At 36.8% G+C, this 21062-nt stretch overlaps 1 protein-coding gene across 1 annotated transcript in view; it reads left to right on the forward strand.

Annotated features, from left to right (window-relative positions):
- Positions 1 to 21062, forward strand: part of CUBN (cubilin (intrinsic factor-cobalamin receptor)) — a 347579-nt gene that overhangs the window by 60625 nt on the left and 265892 nt on the right. The window contains exons 18-22 of the mRNA XM_011968102.1: positions 11843 to 11987; positions 12207 to 12385; positions 15046 to 15211; positions 15535 to 15751; positions 18159 to 18289. Of these exons, the coding sequence (XP_011823492.1) occupies positions 11843 to 11987; positions 12207 to 12385; positions 15046 to 15211; positions 15535 to 15751; positions 18159 to 18289 (838 nt within the window). The remainder of the gene's footprint in view (positions 1 to 11842; positions 11988 to 12206; positions 12386 to 15045; positions 15212 to 15534; positions 15752 to 18158; positions 18290 to 21062) is intronic.

A 21062-nucleotide genomic window follows, 5' to 3' on the forward strand; every position in this document is an offset into this window, starting at 1 on the left:
AATTCCTCCTTTAGCTCTGAGAAGTTTGATGAACTGAAGCCTTCTTCTCTCAACTCCTCAAAGTCATTCTCCGTCCAGCTTTGATCCATTGCTGGTGATGAGCTGCATTCCTTTGGAGGGGGAGATGTGCTCTTATTTTTTGAATTTCCAGCTTTTCTGCCCTGCTTTTTCCCCATCTTTGTGATTTTATCTGCCTTTGGTCTTTGATAATGGTGACGTACTGATGGGGTTTTGGTGTGGGTGTCCTTTCTGTTTGTTGGTTTTCCTTCTAACAGTCAGGACCCTCAGCTGTAGGTCTTTTGGAGATTGCTTGAGGTCCACTCCAGACCATGTTTGCCTGGGTATCAGCAGCGGAGGCTGCAGAAGATAGAATATTGCTGAACAGCGAGTGATCCTGTCTAATTCTTGCTCTGGAAGCTTTGTCTCAGGGGTGTACCCCGCCATGTGAGGTGTGGGGTGTCAGTCTGCAGCTCAGTTGAAACTGCAGAAATCACCCGTCTTCTGTGTCTCTCGCACTGGGAGCTAGAGACTGGAGCTGTTCCTATTCGGCCATCTTGCTCCGGGGACCACAATAATGGCACCTGTATTTTTTTTAATCCAGAAATTTTATTTCAGGTCATTTCAGAATGGGTATATTTATTGAATTTAGGTTTTCTAAAGTCTATTACAAAGTATATTAAAGTTTTACGCTATGGAAGAATTTCAAATATTTTTATGTAAATCAAAATTAAATTATCAACCCCTTTTTTTTTTTAACTTTTGAGAACAGCAAAATAGCTCTTCATTAGAGAGTGCTTGCTATACTCTGGGCACTATTATAAGACTTTAAAATAGTATAACAGGTTAAATAGATAATGATTATTGTCAGCTTATTGCCTGCCATGTGTGGTAAGTGCTTTTCATGAGTTAATTCATTGAATCCTCACAACAACCATTATTATTTCTGTTTTAATCTTAGGAAACTGGAGCTCAGAGAAGTCACTTGTGCACAGTTACATGTCTAGCAAGTAGTGGAGCTGGGATTCAAATTTAGGAGATCTAGTTATACTGATCTTCAGTAAGAACAGAAATGCAATTGTGCGACTTTGACTACAAGAGGTGTCTCATCTTCCATAGGGAGAAAGGTCTTGTGAATTACCCAGTTCCATACCTGGCTCTCCGATCATGAGACTTTTAAAACATGAAGCCAAGCATCATGATTTTCTCAGATAGGCAAGAATGTAACTCTAATTTTCAGGGAAATTTGTGGCCCTTTCTATTAAAACCTTCATGGCAGTTCTGTGGTTCTAAAGAACTATCAGTACCTCTGAATGGTTCCTTCTCTCTGGCTTTGCAGAACACTAGAACTGAATTTCAGTGAGTGGTTCCATGAACTCCTCTGGATTGTTCTGAAAAGTTAGCACAAAAAATCATAAAATTGGCTTTGGAAGATTTAATTTCATAAACCGGAACGGTGGAATGTTTTGTAGCCAGAAGGTGATTAAACTTAGTTCACCTAACTTTTTATTTTAGTTCATTTGTCAGATGACTGTATAATCTTGGACAGTTCTTTATCTGGATGTTTCAGTTCCTACTTCAGTAAGATACCCTATCTATTTCTCCAAACTTTAGGGGTAAAATCAAGAAAATAAATGATAAAAGAAGCTTGAAGAGTTAAAAAATATTATTCAAGTGCAAGGTTTTTCTGGACCAAAGTTTTAACTCTAGCCTTGAATTTATCAGTTCAGAGACAGCCAGTGTGGCTCTCACGGTTGGCCAGCGAGGTATCTACATTCTGGTGTAACCATATATCGTCAAAGTCTTGACCACATTTCCCTCAGGGATTGTTGAGGGAAAAAAAAAAAAAACTGTATTATTCAGAAGGACAAGTCATGTATGGTGATTTAAATATTAATAGTTTGATAGATTTTTCTATTATATCTTTGACTAACCAACCTAAAGGAATACAACCAGTGTATCTGTAGAATTTTGGCATCAGCAAGGACCTTAATTTTACAAATGAGATAATTGAGGCTCACAAAGGTCAAACTCTAGTTATTGTCAAAGTAGAACTTAGATGTACCTCTATGAGATTCTAGATAGACATACATTGACTTTGGTTAAAGCTCTTGTGTTTAAATCATCTGTATCCATTGGGAAAATTTGTGAACTGAACTCATTTTCTAAAAAGTGTATTCACTTCTCTTGATGTTCTTCAGATAGTGGTCATAGAAGAAAGTGACACAGGAACCAAATTCTAATGATGTTATTATGACTCAATATATTGTTCCCTAAAATGATGACTTCATTTTTTAAAGCTATCTCTAAAAAACGAAAGATTTATGAAAAAGAATTTTAAAACGAACGTTGGTATTTCCAATACTTTGGTGATTTAGGGGGGATGACTTTGTCCTTTACTAACTCCATTGATTAGTAAAAGCAGTCCACCCAAAATTTTAGAAAGAATGGAGAACAGAAAAGAAATTCTACAGACATGTGGGAGAATGATCCTAAGGACATTTACTTTGAGTGTGAGTAGGTGTACTTTTAAGAATCCTAGATCTTCTCTTTATGTGGTTTTAGGTGCCTTGGTTGCCGGGCAAACATATCCTTCAAATGAAAATTAAGGTACCATTGCTGAGTGTGTATCTTTCATGGATACTGTGGTTCTGAAAGACTGACTTTTGCTCAGCAAAAGAGTTCCATAAGCATTCATTAGAGAATAGATTTTAACTGCAAACGATAAGAATAGTATTGACCTAGTGTAGCATATCTTTCTTTTTTTTTAACACAAGAAGCAAACATTAACATATGAATTCTTAGATTTATATATCTCTCTCAAGTGAAGTTTCTACTTTTAAAGATACAGATTACCTATGGAAGATGTGACATGGCTACAAATGAATGAATACAAGAACAGATCAATTGTTAGTTCATCTGTTTTTGTCGAAGAGAGCTTTTAAATTGTATGGAATAGTTCAATGAAGGTGATGGAAGCATCTTTCCAGAATAAAAAGCAGCACCTCTCATTAATATTTCATAAATGATTTAAGTCATCAGAACTCTGAGTGAAGGACACATAGGTAGTAATGAAAGTTTAATTTTTAATCCCAGAGAAGGGAAGTCGTAGGCTGAATAATAAATTCAGAAGGCTATAGGATGTTAAGGTGAAGGCTTGAGGTAGGATACGAAGGGAAATGAGTAGAATTGTTCACCCATCAAATCTCCTTGACCAGTCCCGAAGTATCTGGCTCCTCTCCCCGAAAACACTGAGGAACTGGAAAGGGAGCTCTACTAGAGAGGCTGATAAGGGGCAGGGAGAGTGATGTGCCTTCTGGAGAAAGAGAAGGGCTTTTGAGAAGTTGTTCTTTCTTAGATGTGGAAAGCAAACACAAACAGAAAACTTGAAAACATAATCAATAAGACAGGAAGGAATAATTTACATTGAATTTGATTTCTGAAATCCAGGGAATATAACTGTTCTACAAGTGGCATTGAACCCCAAATTCATCATATTTTAGACCTCTATGACAATCCCAGTAAATTAACAAAGCAGAAATTGTACACCTCTTCACAATATAACATAATCCAAAATTATTGATAAACATTTTAAAATGCCCAAGTGTGTGGAAGTATGTGAACTCTCTCCAAAATAATCATTGGATTGAGAAAGAAATAAAAAAATGAAAGACTATATAGAAAATGACAAACAGGAAATGCTGTGTACCTGTGAGATGTGATGAAACTCAACTCCCTGGTAAAATCTTTAAGATTTAAAAGAAGAGAACCAATATAATTGGGAAAGTGGGAGAGCAGAAGCTGAGGCAGGAAGGTCTGTCCTCCTCCGTCTGAACCTTTTCTTTCACCACCTTCCCCTCCATCCTTTCCTCTACCTTCTCCTCCCCTCCAACTCCTGCGTTGCCCTAAGCAGCACTCCCGCATCTCTTGCATGTCTTTAGATGAATGCAAATTCACAAAGGACCTCCTTTTGTGACTTCTTAGGCATTGAGGTGATTCCGCTATGAGCTTGGGATTGGATGGGGGAGAGCCAGGAATTGTGGAATGCACGAGGCACTTGCTTCCCTCAACTGGACCTGCTGCTTAGAGTCTCATGGCTGCAATTCACAGAATACACACCTAAATGTCAGAAAAAGAATAAGGCCTGGAGCAAGCAAACACACCACGTAGGCTGAATAGTATTGTGTTTTTCAGTTAAGTACATATTTGAAATTAATTGTAGGTCCGAAAAACATCTTTCTAGAGAGGGTAGGATGAAGGGAAAAGGGGGAGATGCTCAAGAGTTTGCATTCTTGGCCGGGCATGGTGGCTCATGCCAGTAACCCCAGCACTTTGGGAGGCTGAGGAGAGAGGATCACCTAGGTCAGGAGTTTGAGATCAGCCTGGCCAACATGGTATGAAACCCCATCTCTACTAAAAATACAAAAAAATTAGCTGGGTGTGTTGGCGGGCACCTGTAGTCCCAGCTACTTGGGGGGCTGAGGCTGGAGAATCACTTGAATCGAAGAGGTGGAGTTTGCAGTGAGCTGAGATCATACCACTGCATTCCAGCTTGGGTGACAGAGTGAGACTCCATCTAAAAAAAAAAAAAAGAGTTTGCATTCTTGAGCATATTGAATTTAGGGTTTTGACAGAGACTAGGAACATTTGGTTAGACTCTGAGCTCTGTTGTTGTCAGCACAGCTTTTCCACAACTGCTGGGCCATCCTGATGCTTTTTAGTGAAGGAAGAAGATAGGCCATTCCTCTAGTGAAATAATTTTGCAGGTTGGAGTAGTGGGAGGCAGGAAAAAGACTGAGAGATGATAGAACACCTAATTTGGAGGTGTGAGAGGTTGTAGAGAATACATTTTTGCTGTGTTTGAAGGAGTTGCATGCTCATGTAGAAACTGCAAACCCATTGAACATGTGTGATGTAGAGCAGTAAGTAGGAATAAGAGGATATGGATGGATCATTAATCAAGAACATTACAAACTGCTAGGTCAGATAGAGGGTGTGGCTAGTACTTTTCTGATATAAGATGGAAACAATATTGCATGGACACATGATACAACCCTTCAGCTCTCTGCGTTACTAAAGGCAAGATACCTGTAAGCCACAGCTTCCTCATGTGTAATAGGGATAGTAATAGTGCTTTCCTAAAAGGGAGTAAAAAAGACCATTCATTCATTTATCTATTCATTCTCTAAATATTTATCACACCACTTAGGTTCCAGTCACCAAGCTGGGAATGGGTATGTAAAATAGATATTAAATAAGTAAGCACACAATACATAATTTCAAGAGGGGATAAGTATGGGCAGGAAAGAAACAGTACTGTGAGAGAAAAGAACAGGGCTACTGACTTAGTGGAGCAGTTTGAGATTGCTTCTCAAGGGTGTTTATATGGCTAACTCGTTCTCATCTGTAGACCCTGTATGTGGGATCTGCAGATGAGGAGTGTGTAATGCAAAGAGCTGAGAGAAGGAGGACTCCAGGTAGAGGTGCTAACCCAGCCCTGGAGACTGAAGTCAGAAAAAATAAACTAAAATAATTGAAAATAGACCAGGGTGGCTGGAATCACACAGGGATGGAAGAGAGAAATGTGAGTTAGGCAGGAGCTAGACCCTGAAGGGTCTTCAAGGCTGAGATAAAGAGCCTGGGTTACATTCTATATGCAAGGACAAACAATTAGAATGTTCCTTGTACAGTGCCTGTCACACAATGAATGCTCACTAAAGTTAACATCATGATGATAATGATGATGATGATGATGATGATGATGATGGGGAGGAGAAGAGAGGGCAGGAGAAGGTGACCTACTGGAATTTGCAATCATAAAGGAAGGCACTTCTAGGCAAAACTTACTCACATGTTCTTGATTTTGGAATATCAGATCTTAAAAGATCAGATAAAGGGTAAATTTATTAATAGAGATGTTAGAAGGGACACTTTCACACAGCATGAAAAGGTTTAAAATATCAACTCTAAAATCATGAAACATACTAATAAAGAACAAAGGATAATAACAAAAGTAAATGATTTTGAGATCCTAAATGGCTTCTCTCATCTCTTATCCTCCTCACCCCTTATTCTCTCATCAGAGGCAGGGCCTCATTCCTCTCCTGCTCACCCAGATTAGCCCAAGGCTCCTCTCTAAGATCCAGTCTTCACTTAGCTAAGACTTATGTCAGTCTGAAGCTCACTTCACAGAAAGCCACATGTTAAACACTACCATACGGTGTGGTTCTGTTTTCAGCTCTCAGATGGACTAAGCGTTAAGTGCCAGCATATTTGGTTGGTTTTGAATTAAAATTTAATGCTTCTTATTTTAGAAATTGTGGTATAAAACCAAATCTGGATTCATAGCAGAGGAAGACAAATGAGCATGCATATTAAGACAAGGCTTTGGGACTTGACTCGTTCCAGATGTTAAAGCTCACGATTCACTGGGCTCAAGAGCCCACATTTAAAATTTCATGTAAATGGTGTTTCTCAGCCCAGTAAATTTTAGTTCTCTCTATAGAAAATCATTCCTTTACAAAAACTTGTTTTTTTTATGAGTAGTTTGTCTTCAGGAACTAGTTTAATCTGATGAATGTAAAAATTGGAAGCCATTTGGAATACACCATAGGCAAAACATCCTGGGACCTGAAACCTTCAGTGTTTCCTGGACGAATAAGGCAATCCACAAGAAACCTGAACCTGGTCCATGAAACACTAGAAGTTTGAATTGGTCCTTGTTGTTTCCTTGCAAATGCGATTCACTAAAAAGAATGAATTCACTGTGACTCTTCTGCAAGTGATCACGGCATGGCTTCACCTGACTTAGAAAAATTCAGTTTTTCTGAACAAACCAAGCTCAGATATTAGTCATCTTTCTCTAGGTTATGCTGCAATAACAAACAATTAGTAACAACAACCAGAAAGATAAAAAACAATAACAAACCAAAAGCATCTGTGGCTTCCAACAATGTATGTTTATTCTCTGCTCACGTTAGCATGTTGGTTTTGGATCCGTTGCAGTTCTGTTTCCTATGTCTGTTTCCTGTGTCTTCACCACCCCGAGACCCAGGCTCTAGAGCTTGTGAGAGGAAAGGTAAAAGATAGTTGAATTATGCAGTGACTTCCAAGGCTTTTACTTGGAAATTGGTGTATCACTTTTGCTCATGTTCTGTTGGGCAAAGCAAGTCCTATGGCTAAGCCCATAGTCAATGGGAAGAATATGTATTAATTCTCCCTATAGCGATATTGCAAGTCACATGGCAAAAAGCATAGATAGTCAATCCTTTTACAGGAAGGGAAGTGAATAACTATGTAAAATAATGCCATCCATCCCAGTTCATGAGCATAAAGGAAAGAGATTTTTTTTTTTTTTTGGTGGGGGTGCAAATTTATCAAATCCTAGATTATTGAATGCAACACATACTGCAGAAGTAGTTAGGGTCACTTTAGAACCTTTGATGAATTTTATTCTAGTATCTCTTTCAAAGGAGTCATAGTTAAAGTATTGCCATGTCTAGGATCCAGGGAGAATATAGGCTTTCAGAATTAATAAGGTTTCATTTCCACAGAGAGAGAGAGAAACAGAGCCAAAATCAATTGCACCTTCTAGGTTCAGGGCCCTTGAGCCCTATAAGTTCCTCTTAAAACATTTGGACTACAGCTGCCTTTCTCCTTGCTAAAATCCTTGAATTTCATTAGTCAGGGCCCAGGGGAATGACCCACTTTAGCTTGCAGCAATGCTATTTGGCTGTTTTTTTTTTTTTTTTTTCTTCTTGTCATCTTCTAATGGGGAAAATAGAAAAGAGAGACTACAATCTTCGAGGAAGCAAATAGAACCCTGGAGGATTAGAGAGCAGGAAGATAACTTACTCTGTGTTTTATGCTTTCTAGTTTTCAAGAACTGCAGTATGTCTGTGTCTCTAACAAAAACTGAACCATTATACTGTACCTTAAAATTAATGAATCAATAAGAATTTGTCAAATACCTATTTGCAAAGTTTTTTTATTAGATGCCGAAGGGCAAACAGAAATTTTCCCTTCCCTCAGAGACTTGCTATTTGATTAGAAATTTAGCATAACTTTACTATGATATGTGAAATTTGTGTTACAGATGTTGTAAGAGCTCAGAGAAAGGAAGTAGTATGAGCCTGAGTCAGTGGAGAGGCATGTGATTTTTCATGTCTGTGTCAGACTCTATCATATGGCTGAATCATAATTTATTTAATCATCTCACTATTATTAGGCCTTTAGAATGGTTTCAATTATTGTTATTAAGAGCATACTTGGATGTGGATCTGTGTGTGTCTTTTCCTGCATGTTGAATATCCTTGTGATACAGCATTAGAAGGGAAATACCCTTAATACATATTGTCAGGTTATTTTCCAGAACTTTATACTTCCACCACTTATGGATGAGAGTAACTGTATCACCATATCCCTACCAGCTTTGAATATCATCCTTTTAAAATCTTTCCTTTACTGGCTAGGCGCAGTGGTTCACATCTGTAATCCCCGCACTTTAGGAGGCCAAGGCAGGCAGATCACCTGAGGTCAAGATTTCAAGACCAGCCTGGCCAACGTAGCGAAACCCCATCTCTACTAAAAATACAAAAATTAGCTGGGTGTGGTGGCGTGACCCTGCAGTCTCAGCTACTTGGGAGGCTGGGGCAGGAGAATTGCTTGAATCTGGGAGGCGGAGGTTGCAGTGAGCCGAGGTCATGCCATTGCACTCCAGCCTAGGTGACAGAGTGAGATTTCATCTCAAAAAAAAGGAAAATCTTCTCTTTACTGCCTGTTCTGCCTGTTCTCCTTGGCCTAGATAACTCCTACTCGACTTTCAAGTCTCCACTTAAAGGTTATTTCCACTGAATTTTCCAAAATCCCCTGGGTAAGTTCAGAGTCTTTGGTTAACCCAGTGGTTCTCTACATTTTAAGACTTTTTTATATCACCCCTTGATTATTCAGAAATGAAATTCACTGATATAACCCCACTAGACACATTATATTTAAAAATATGTAAAGTTGTAAGAATAACATTAAGAAAAAATAAAGTAACAGAATAAAATCACCTTTATTTCAGTATCTGAAAAGCTAGACAAGCTGTACTTGAAGACAAAATAAATTAGTCGATTGTCTGGACCCTAAATTGCTATGAACATGACAGTACAAATGCAGGCTGACACAGTTTTGTGGGCTGGTGAGTAATTTTTCAGAAATAGTGACCAACTCTTGACAGATTTCCAGGAGAAAGAATCTTCAATTTATACTCTACTTGTAATCCTGGAAAATTCAGCATGCATTAAAATTGTACAAAAATACTTTGTGCTTAATATGTAAAATAGAGCAAGATTTTACACCCAACAACAGAACTTTCACTTACGTGAGTGTCACACAGGCTCAGGAGAATTCTTGTGGTGTGTGATTCCCCCATTTCAGGCTGCCTTGTGTCTTTGGTCCCTTGCTACTCACTAAATGCCAGTAATGCCCCACCATTGCTGTGATCATCATTAACACCAAACTAAAAAGATACTCTCGCACATTTCCCCAATGCTAAATCGTGGTCCCTGCTGAGAACCATTGGTTAGGTAACAATGAAGCATCCTGTGCTTCCCCCAACATGACACTCATCATGCTTTTCAAAAATGTTCCTGCCTATTGTAAGTTCCCTATGAACTGTGACTGTTTCATGGTGCTGTCACCAGCACAGGTCCTGACATTTATTCATGCCTTGATAATGCTAATGAAGTGAATGAATTAATATTTGGATGGCTAGATCCTTCAGAATAATTTTACTGAACAGCGGAGGTATGCATATCCATTGAATAATTCCTACCCAGAGTAACAAGCCTCCAGTGTTTCACCTCTAAAAATGTCCAGAATAACAACAGCTATCCTTAGTCAACATTTTCTATTACCAAGCATTTGGCTAAGGAATTCTCACTATTGTTTCAGCTGTTTGCTTCAACAACCCCATGAGCTTAGAGTAACTTGCTTAAGGTTATTGAGTGAGGTGGTTTGTAAGTGACAGAGGTAGGTTTTGAACCCAAGTCTATAGACCGTTTTCATGGCCACTATACTATAAGGGCTGGCTATTGGGCCAGGTGCGGTGGCTCACGCCTGTAATCCCAGCACTTTGGGAGTCCGAGGTGGGTGATCAGTTGAGGTCGGGAGTTTGAGACCAGCCTGACCAACATAGAGAAACCCCATCTCTACTAAAAATACAAAATTATCTGGGTGTGGTGGCGCATGCCTGTAATCCCGGCTACTCAGAGGCTGAGGCAGGAGAATCGCTTGAACCCAGGAGGCGGAGGTTGCGGTGAGCCGAAATCATGCCATTGCGCTCCAGCCTGGGCAACAAGAGCAAAACTCCATCTCAAAAAACCAGTAGTCTATTATATGAAGGAAATTTCTTTTTTCTTCTAATAAAACAGGAATGCTAACAATGTTTTTTGAATTTTTGGGGCTATCATATGGCTTATCTTATTTGATCTACTGAGGAAGTTAATTTATAGTTTATAATTTCTAACCTTTCTTGCACTATTATTATTCCCATATTTGATCCGGTATATAAGCTGGCAATGGACTGTGAATTTATTTTTCTAGAACTGTGTTTAGGATTTATGTATCTATATTAATAGGTGACATCAGTCTATAGTTTTTATTTCTATAATGTATGTTAGGATTTGGTAACAGGTTTCTGACAAAAATTAGTTGGGAATTATTCTATGTTTGAGGAAGGCTTAGAATAAATTATACGTGGGAATTATCTCTTCCTTAAAAGTTTAAAAGAATGTACTAAGTAGAGCATCTTATGGGAGATTTTTCTTTTTGGAGGTTGAGGGTGGGATGGGAATAATTATTTGATAATGTTTTCAATTTTATTCATGACTTATGTCTGTTGAAATCTTATTTTTCTTCTCCTTCAGATAATTTTAATGTTATACTTTTTCTGAAAATAACCCATTAAAACATTCAAATATATTAGCATAGAGTTGTGCATAGATTTCATGTTTAAAAAAATTCTTAGTATCTGTGTCTTTGTCATTTTTAATTTTGTATATTTGTGCTTATATTTTATTTTCTTATTAGACTTGCCAGAGATTTGTCTTTTATATCCCCACTCATAACCTTCCTCAAAAAAACAGTTCTTGAATGTATTTATGAATTCCACATTCTTTTGTATTTCATTTATTAAGTTTTGCTCTTATTTTTATTGTATTCTTCCTCATTTTACAGATTTTTTTCTAACTTAAAAAAATTGTACGTAGAGCTGGGTCTCACTATGTTGCCCAGGCTGTCTCCAATTCCTGGTCTCAAGGGATCCTCCCACCTTGGCCTCCCAAGGTGCTGAGATAATATGTGCGTGCCCCCGTCCCCGGCCTTTTTTCTAAGTTTTTAAGTTGACTCCTTACATTCTTTTACTTTCTCTCTCTTTCATCAACTTTTCTTTTTTTCCTTTTTTCTTTCAATGGCAAAAGTAGTTTAGTCCATAACTTTCTTTGGATTGCAGATTTGGCTAACACGTGTGTTTTTTCATAGGTAATATTCTCATTTTTTGTTGTTTTCCAAGTAGTCTAAATTGTGAATTTATTTCCTCTTCGATACTGTGAAAATTATTAGGAGGACATTGTTTAAATTCTTATGCTTTTGGGCTTTATTGACTTAAGATTTTATCAGCATTTCATGTTATTGCATTGTGCTTAAAAATGACCCACTTCTTTCGAAAATAAGAGAAATATGTAACTCAAATTAGATTATCATTCATTTTGAATCTGCCGTTTTTTCATCTCCAAGTAATGCCACCATTGCCGACGTAAGTGTCTTGATTAGAATTACATCTCTATTTTATTTTTCTCTTTAGGTTCGAGATGGTCAAATCTTACTTGGAAAAGTCTGTGGCAATGGAACCATCTCTCACATTAAATCCATTACTAATAGTGTCTGGATCAGGCTTAAAATAGATGCTTTTGTTGAAAAAGCTAGTTTCAGAGCTGTTTATCAAGTCGGTAAGGAAACATTTAATTTTTAAATGTCTGATTTGCCTGATTGTAATATTTTAATTCTTTGAAATAATTTAGCCATTTTATGTCCTCAAGTGTTAAGTGGAAAATATTCTCATAGAAATGTTATATTCGGTTATCTCCTTAGGCAGTATTAGATTTTGCAATAAAATTGAGATAACATTAATGTATGGACAAACACTACTATAATTTTTATGCTTACAGCTTGTGGGGGTGAATTAACTGGAGAAGGGGTCATTCGCTCACCTTTTTTTCCTAACGTATATCCTGGAGAAAGAACCTGTACGTGGACCATCCAGCAACCCCAAAGCCAAGTCATTCTCCTCAACTTCACTGTCTTTGAAATTGGAAGTTCTGCCCACTGTGAAACAGATTATATTGAGGTAAGAGGGAGAAAATCTTTGATTTTGTATTTGGTTGTATATTATAAAAAATATTATGGGTTGTTGTCTTCAAATCTGTTACAGGAAACGAAAGTAGTTTATATAGACCAATATGTCTTATGGATATATATGTGAAAATCCTCAACAAAATACTGGTTCAGTGAATCTAGCATAAAAAGAGGATTTATATACCATGATTAAGTTGGATTTGTCCCGAGAATTCTAGGTTGATATAAAACCCCAGAATCAGTTAATGTAATACATGGTACCAATAAAATAAAGAACAAAAACTCCAGGATCACGTCAACAGATGTGAGATCTGGATTTTGCGAGATTTGACAAAATTCATCATCCTTTCATGATGAAACATGAAACAAACTAGGAATAGAAGGAACCTTCCTTAATCTGATAATGGACATTCATTTAAAAACCCACATCTAACATCATATTTAATTAGGAAACACTAAATGTTTTGCGCCTATGGCCAACAAAAAGACAAGGATGTCCGTCTGTTCTCACTGCTTCTATTCAGCATTACACTGGAAATTCTAGCTAGAGCAATTAAGTAAGGAGAAGAGAGAAAATGCGTCCAGAATGAAAGGGAACGAGTAAAACTCTCTCTATTCACAGATAACATGACCTTGTATATAGAAAATCATAAGGAATCCACACACATAAAAAACTATTAGAACTAATCCATTCAGCAAGTTGTGGGTTATGACATCAAAATATAGAAATCTTTCTTTTTCTGTACACCAGCAATGAACAATTTGAAAATGAAATCAAGGAAACAATTCCATTTACAATAGCATTAAAAATAATAAACATCAAGGAATACAGTTTTAAAAATAAGTGTAAAACTTGTTCTCTGAGACTATAAAACATCCTTGAAGGAAATTTAAAAAGACCTAAATAAATGGAAAGACATTTCATGTTCATGGATTAGAAGACAATATTGTTAAGATGGCAATACTCCCTAAAGTGAACTAAAGATTCAATTCAATCCCCATAAAAATCACAGCTGCCTCTTTCAAAAAAATGCATAAGCTGATTGTAAAATTCATATGAATATGCAAGGGAACCAGAATAACCAAAATGTTCTTGAAAAATTACAAAGTTGAAGGATTCACACTTCCTGATTTCAAAACTTAGAACAAAGCTACAATAATCAAGGCAGTATCTTATTGAAGTAAGGATATAAATATAGATCTATGGAATACAATTGCAAGTCCAGAAGTGAACACATACTTTTATGGCCAATTGATGTATGAAAAATGATGCCAAAGCATATCAATGGAGAAAAATCATTTTTTCAACAAATGGTGCTCAATAGCCACATACAAAATTATGGTGCTGGACCCCTTCCTCATAGCATATGCAAAAATTAACTAAAAGTGGATTATAGACCTAAATGTCGGAGCTAAAATCATGAAACTCTTAGGAGAAAACATAGGGGTAGTCTTTATGCCCTTCAGTTTAGGCAGAGCCTTCTTAAATATGATGCAAAAAGCAAAAACAAAAAAAGAAAAAAAATAATAACTTGCTCAAAATTAAAAACAAATAACTTGATTTTTAAAATGGGCAAAGGAGGCTGAGCACAGTGGCTCACACCTTATCCCAGCACTTTAAGTCAAGGTGGGTGAATTACTTGAGCTTAGGAGTTTGAGACCAGCCTGGGCAACATAGTGAGGCCCCATCTCTACAAAAACATTTAAAAAATAACTGAGTGTGGTGATAGATGCCTGTAGCCTCAGCTACTCAGAAGGCTGAGGTGGGAGGATCACTTGAGCCTGGGAGGTAGACGCTGGAGTGAGCTATGATTGCCCCACTGCATCCTAGCCTGGGTAACAGAGTGAGACCCTGTCTCAAAAACTAAAATGCCAAAAACAAAGGAACACACCCATAGGATGGCTATAATAAAAAGAGTCAGATAATGGTGTTGACAAGGATGTGGAGAAATTGGAACCCTTATACACTTCTGGTGGAGATGTAAAACGGTACAACCACTTTGAAAAACAGTTGACAGTTCCTCAAAAAGGTAAACATAGAGATACCATCTGATCCAGCAATTCTACTTTTAGATATATTCTCAAGGGGAATGAAAATATATGTCCACACAAAAATTTGTATGTGAATATATCTACAGTCATCATCTATAATGGCATATACAAATAGCAAAATGCAATCATTATTTTTGATTTTAAAAGTAAAGATGACTTAAGTGTCCATCAACTGGTAAATGAATAAATAAAATGTGATATATCTTTACAGTGGAATATTATATGGCCTTAAAAAAGAATGAAGTAATGATCCATGCTACAACATGGATGAACTTTGAAAATGTTATACAGTGTGAAAGAAGCTATTCACAAAAGACCACATATTGTATAATCCCATTTTGTTTCAAATGTCCAAAATAGGCAATCTATAGAGACAGAAAGTAGATTAGTGGCTGCCTGGGGCTCTGGTTTCAGGGGAATGGGGAGTGACTGCTGAAGGATATGAGTTTTTTTGAGGGGGAGGTGACTAAGATGTGCTAAAATGGATTGTATCCTCAAATTGATTTGTACTCTATTAAAAACATTTCATAAATAATTATTCTTGAAGCAGTTTTCAAAATTGATATACAACATAGTTGAATATATCTTCTCTAATTTTAGATTGGTAGCAGTTCCGTTTTGGGTTCTCCTGAAAATAAAAAGTATTGTGGTACAGACATGCCTTCATTTATAACATCTGTGTACAATTTTCTTTATGTCACATTTGTGAAAAGTTCTTCTACTGAAAACCATGGTTTCATGGCTAAGTTCAGTGCTGAGGATTTGGGTAAGAGATTGTCTCTTTTTATTTTCCTCCTCTTAGGCTTGTATCAGAATAAGTGAATGATAGAAATAAATTGTATGAAAATCACCTATACTGTGAAAAATTTTAAAGTACACTCAAAGACAAAGAATATATATTTTCTAATTAACATTTATATCAAAAGTTAATTGTTATTTATTAGTAAGAGAAAAATCAAGTTATCTTAAGTGGCATCTAAGAAACATTTTTCCTTTTAATCTTTGAAGAGGTTATTATCAGAGCATTTTAATTTGAAATCCAGGTAGCTTGGTTACTTGCTGTGGTAATTATAATTTTTATTTCAACAGCATGTGGAGAAATTCTTACAGAATCAACAGGGACCATTCAAAGTCCTGGCCATCCAAATGTCTACCCCCATGGTATCAACTGTACTTGGCATATATTAGTCCAACCTAATCACCTGATTCATTTAATATTTGAAAGATTTCATCTGGAGTTTCATTACAATTGCACAAATGATTACTTGGAAGTTTATGACACTGACTCTGAGACATCACTTGGAAGGTAAGGTTATTTTTGTTTGTTTGTTTAACAATAAAACTTCACTGTTTTCCTGCTTCCGTGAAGGATCTTAAAATCGACCATGTTGTGTTATAAAAACCAGGTGAGATCCTCATGCTTCTTAGTGACCATTTCTACATCACTACTCTGTAGTTTTGGCCTGTAGACATTAAATTTTGACATCTTTGTATATTCATGAAGTCAAAACCAAAATTAAAATAATGTGTATATCCACAAAACTTTTTTCCTTTCCATTATAATTCCTTGCTTTTGCTCCTCACCCCTACCCACAGGAAACCACGAATCTACTTTCTATCCCTGTAGATTCATTTGCATCTTATCTAACTGGAATCGTACTACGTGTACAGCATGTTTTTCTGGCTTTCCTCAATCAGCATAATTTTTTTGTTGGATGCAAAGATTTGTAGTTTTATCAAATTGGAAACATCTTTGGCCACTGGTTCTTAAAATACTTTTCTATCTTTCCCCCCCATTAGGGACTCTGATTTCATATATATTATGCACTTGAAATTGTTCTACAACTCACTTGATAGCCTGTTCTTTGATTTCAAGCCTCTGTTCTGTGTGTTTTACTTTGGAAAGTTTCTGTTACTATATATTCAAGTACACTCATCTTTTCTTCTGCAATGTTTAATCTGCTATTAATTTACCAAGACTTTGTAGTTTTCATTTCTAGAAGTTCAATTTGAGTCATTTTATATATAGTCCATGTCTCTACTTTACACATGAATTCTTTTTCTCTAGCTTTAAAAATCTATGAGATACAGTGGTTGCTATTTTAATGACTTTATCTACTAATTCAAACATTTGGATTGTTTCCTGCTATGGTTTTATAGATTGATTTTTCCTCTCTTTCTGAGTTATACTTTCCCACGTCTTTTCACATCTGGTAATATTCGATAGGACACCAGCCATTTTCAGTTTTATGTTTTTGGCTGCTGGACATTGTCATATTCCTGTAAGTATTCTTGAACCTTGTTCTGGAAAGCAGTTAAGCTACTTGGAAACAGGTTGATCCATTTCAGTTTTGCCTTTGAACTCATTTGTTTCCTGTCTCCGAAGGTTTGTTGTCCTATATTGCTTGACCTCCAGTGTTTTGAGAGCCATTGTTTTATATTTTTTTTGTCCAGGATTTTTGTTGTTTCAGGTGCATAGTTAAGTCTAGCCCCTGTTGCATTTCTGTTGGAAATGGAAATCTCCTGGTATTTTAAAATTTCTTTATCTTGCATTTTATTTTCTTTATTTCTCATTCATGCTTTAAACATCTTTCTTATCTTAATCTTTCATCTTTTTAACTTTCTTCTTCTTCTTTTTTGGGAAGATACTTAACATATCACGACTGCAAAATACAGAACGTTTGCTGAATGGCATAAACTATAATGATCGTCCTCAAATTTCAAATACATGGGCATATATGGAGGCATTTAAAATATCAATTAGTTCACCTACTTTTATTTTGATCAAGATATTAAATATTTTTTCACACTGCAATGGTATTATACACCAAATTTTCTTTGTTCTTCTCCTTTGGCAATTAACTTATCCATTTCCTGTACTCAACATTTCCTCTTTTTTTGGTTTCTATATTTGTTTTCTTTATCATTTCTTTTGGTTAATTTTACCAAATGTGCTTGATTTGAGATTTCTATTTTATTGTCACTTCTTCCTACAGGTATTTCTCTAGATAAAAGCTCATGGCATTCTGTCTTTTATCATAGCTCTCTTTTTAACATTAATAGAATAGTTTTTCTGAGCTAAACTGTTTTGTTCACAGAAATGTGGCATGGCTGAATCATCACTCTTATCTCTTTATAAGTGAGCTGTTTAAGGACAATAGATTCCCTCTATAGGGATTACAATTCCAGGCACTGTTCTAAGTGCTTTATATACAGGATATCAACTCATCACATTCTCAAAACAACTCTATGAAGTAGGTACTGTCATCATTCCCATTTTAGGGATGAGGAAGGCAAGGCACAGGGATTATGTGATATATGAGTTTAGATTAGAGAGATGACTGTATGATTGTATGTTATATTGTTTCCCTTTGTTGTATATGTTTATTACATTTCTGTTAAAAAGTGTATTAATATGCTATATGGCAAACTAGTGTAGCTTTTACTTACTGTTTTACTAAACTTCTCATACATGACAACTCACATAGCCAGTCACACACCTAAAACCATTTCAGGGATATAATCATGAACAGGACAATCTTTAGAAGTTTGCAAATTTTTTTTTGCCTGAAATATATTTGTGTTTTAAGGTTGATGAGAGGTAGAGAACAAAACCTATTATTATATTTATATGTCCTTGTTTTTGGTACATCATTTTCAATATACCAAACGTTTTAAAATACACACATCTATCCTTTCTTGGTTTGGAATAGATACTGTGGAAAATCGATCCCGCCTTCTCTTACAAGCAGTGGTAGCTCATTGATGCTGGTGTTTGTGACTGACTCCGACCTCGCTTATGAAGGATTCTTAATAAACTATGAAGCAATCAGTGCAGCAACAGGTAACAAAATAGCATTGCATACTCGGTTTTATTGACTTCATTGCAAAACAGTGCTAATAGCTAAAATGCAATGAGAATACAACATCCTCAACGTGTGGCACACAATGAGAACTTGATTTAGAATAAAGGATAGTGACTTAAATACCTTCCTTATTAAAAGTAGTGACTAGATAAGAATAGTGTATCAATATTAAATCTTCTCATTTTGGTAATTGTACTGTGGTAAGAGCCTGTGCATGGGATTGATGAAGGAGTCATATTTTGTTAGGCTCATGTTTCCCCAGGTTGTGTTCTTTTTTAGATACTCTGAGCTTTCCTTTTGCATCATTGTATTAAAGGACCCAAATAACATCCAGCAGAGACCCATAGTAGGCATATGGTGACTATAAGCATTTCTCAGCCTCAGGATTACCCCAGCAGCATGGTACAATTCACTGAGCTCCCTCCAGAAAGAACTGGTAGCTTTTCCTATGTTGGGATACGCACCCTCTGACACACTCTTGCATCCTGAGAACCCCAGATGCTTATCTTTTAAAGTCCCCACTCCCTAAAATAAATAAAAGTTTAAACATCTCCCACTCAAAATCTTTACCCAATTTCTCATTTATTTCTCCTTCAGAGGGGCTGGCCACTACTCTTCATTTCAGGCAAAACTCTGCAGCAGTTCAAGTTCTATGTTTGAAACCATGGTTTTAGATTTCTCCAGAATCCTGAGTGTGAGAGAATCCATCAGTACTTTTCCCCCAGGTGTGAACCTCTGCAGGAGCAGTTCATTATCCAGCTCAAGCACAAGCACATGTGAAATGGAATCCCTGGCAGTTACAACAGGCTATCGTGTGTGATTGACGTATTCACTGGACTTCATTCAGGTGGTTAACATCCAGTGACCAAAACTGGTTTCTTAAGAAGTTATAGGGTGCACACAATTTTTCATGCTGCTGTAGTTTTATCTGTCTCGTATGTTTGGCCCCAAAGCACACTGAATATTAGATCAGGATTTGGAGCAAGTCACTTGAACTCTCTGGGTCACAGTTTTCTCATCTGTAAAATTAAGGAATTGGATTTGGTAATCCTTGAGATGACTTCTGGCTTTAATCATCTATGAACATAATTTTAATTTGCTGCATGGATAAACTGGCCGTATCTTAGATAACATATAATACAGGCAGTGCCTCCTGAAAATGTGGAAATCTTTGTAATGATATGCAAAGTAAGATATACCTTTGTAAAACAATTCTATTGCCACCCTAGCTTGTAAGGCAATATTTTGTGCAGAAAGAACCAAGAGCAGTTAAAATAATTGGACAGGGAGGATATTAGATTTTAGTTGTAAAAGTTTTCAGAAAGACAAGATACAGGTAAAATAAAAATGAGTCAGGAAAAGAGATAGAAGCAAACTGTACGGGAAAGGAAACTATAAAGAAGAGCAGAAGAAAAAGCAAGTGATAAAAGCAAAGGGGAAGCAGGGTTTTCGTAGAAACTCAAAAGATTCTCCAGCCGGCTTCCCTGTGTGATAATTGTTACTTTGGCCTCTATTTGGTCTGCACAGGCTGAAATCACAGGCTAGGGAGTGTTCGCTTTCTGTCCCTGGGCTGAGCCCGGCTGGTCACTGTGCCCGCTTGTTGTTGGATGAACTCATAGGTCTGACTAACACAGTCAGGCCATTCTAAATAGCAATCAGATGATGAGATCCAGAAAAACACAGTACACCTTCTGTTTATAATTCTGGAGCCTGCCACAGTTTCCCATAGATCAAGACATGAGTGACTGGCTCTCATGCGTTGCTGAGGGGGGCCCTGCTGCATTTTTTAGGGAAGGGCTGGTGTCAGGAGACTGAGCTGGGGTTGGGTTGGTGACACCAGGTGGTGGGCTAGTCCTCTAAGGCAGTGGCTAGACCTGGAAGGCAGCCGGGGTCAGAGTGAGCTGCTGGTGTGGAAACACAGAGATGCTAGGACTCATTCTTTTCAGGCGTCATCGTATGTTGGATATTTTCTGCAGAATAAAATAGCATCAGGGAAAAGCATCAAGGGAAGCTCAGTCATTGGCCCTCATCTTACTTTATTGCTCTAACAGAAGTTATTTCCAGAGCAGTAATGTTGGTATTTTGTTGTTGATTTCTAGCTCCTCGGCCCAACAGGTGCGAGTTTGCCTGCTGAAGTCTTTCCTGTCTTCATCTCATAAAGGTTAACTTTCCGGATTTGAGTTCGGATACTTTTCCATCTGTAGTTTGTGCCGTGTGGCTATGATGTCAGCCCCAAAATATGTGTTTGAGGGAAAAAAGATTGGCTTCTTGTGATTACTTAGACTTCCTCCCTTGTTACTTTGTTTCTGCCTTTATCCAGATGTGCCTGGGAAAATAGAAAGAAAAGAACTAACAAGTACAAGGTTAGCAGGTTAAAACTCTTACGAAGTTCTTAATAACTACAAGACTCAGCTTTAATTTAACATATTAGATGTCGCTCATTCAAACTACAAAATATTTGAATCCTGAGAGAATGTAATTGACTAATGTTATCAATTTAAGGTAAAATTTTATATTCTATTAACATCTGTTGCATATACATTAATATATAATCCTGCTAAGAGGGAACTTTAAAAGTCTAAACAGGAACAGAGAAATGCACCTGATTCATTTTCAACTTTAATATTAGAGGAAAACCTATTTAACGTCTAGTCCAATGTTTTTCAAACTGTAATTCATGACTCATTCGTGAGTCATGACATTAATTTATTCAGTTGCTACTTGTGATTGTTAAAAGTATGGAGTAGAATA

The sequence above is a fragment of the Mandrillus leucophaeus genome, unplaced genomic scaffold (genome assembly GCF_000951045.1).
Source record: "Mandrillus leucophaeus isolate KB7577 unplaced genomic scaffold, Mleu.le_1.0 Scaffold83, whole genome shotgun sequence".
Lineage (NCBI taxonomy): Eukaryota > Metazoa > Chordata > Mammalia > Primates > Cercopithecidae > Mandrillus > Mandrillus leucophaeus.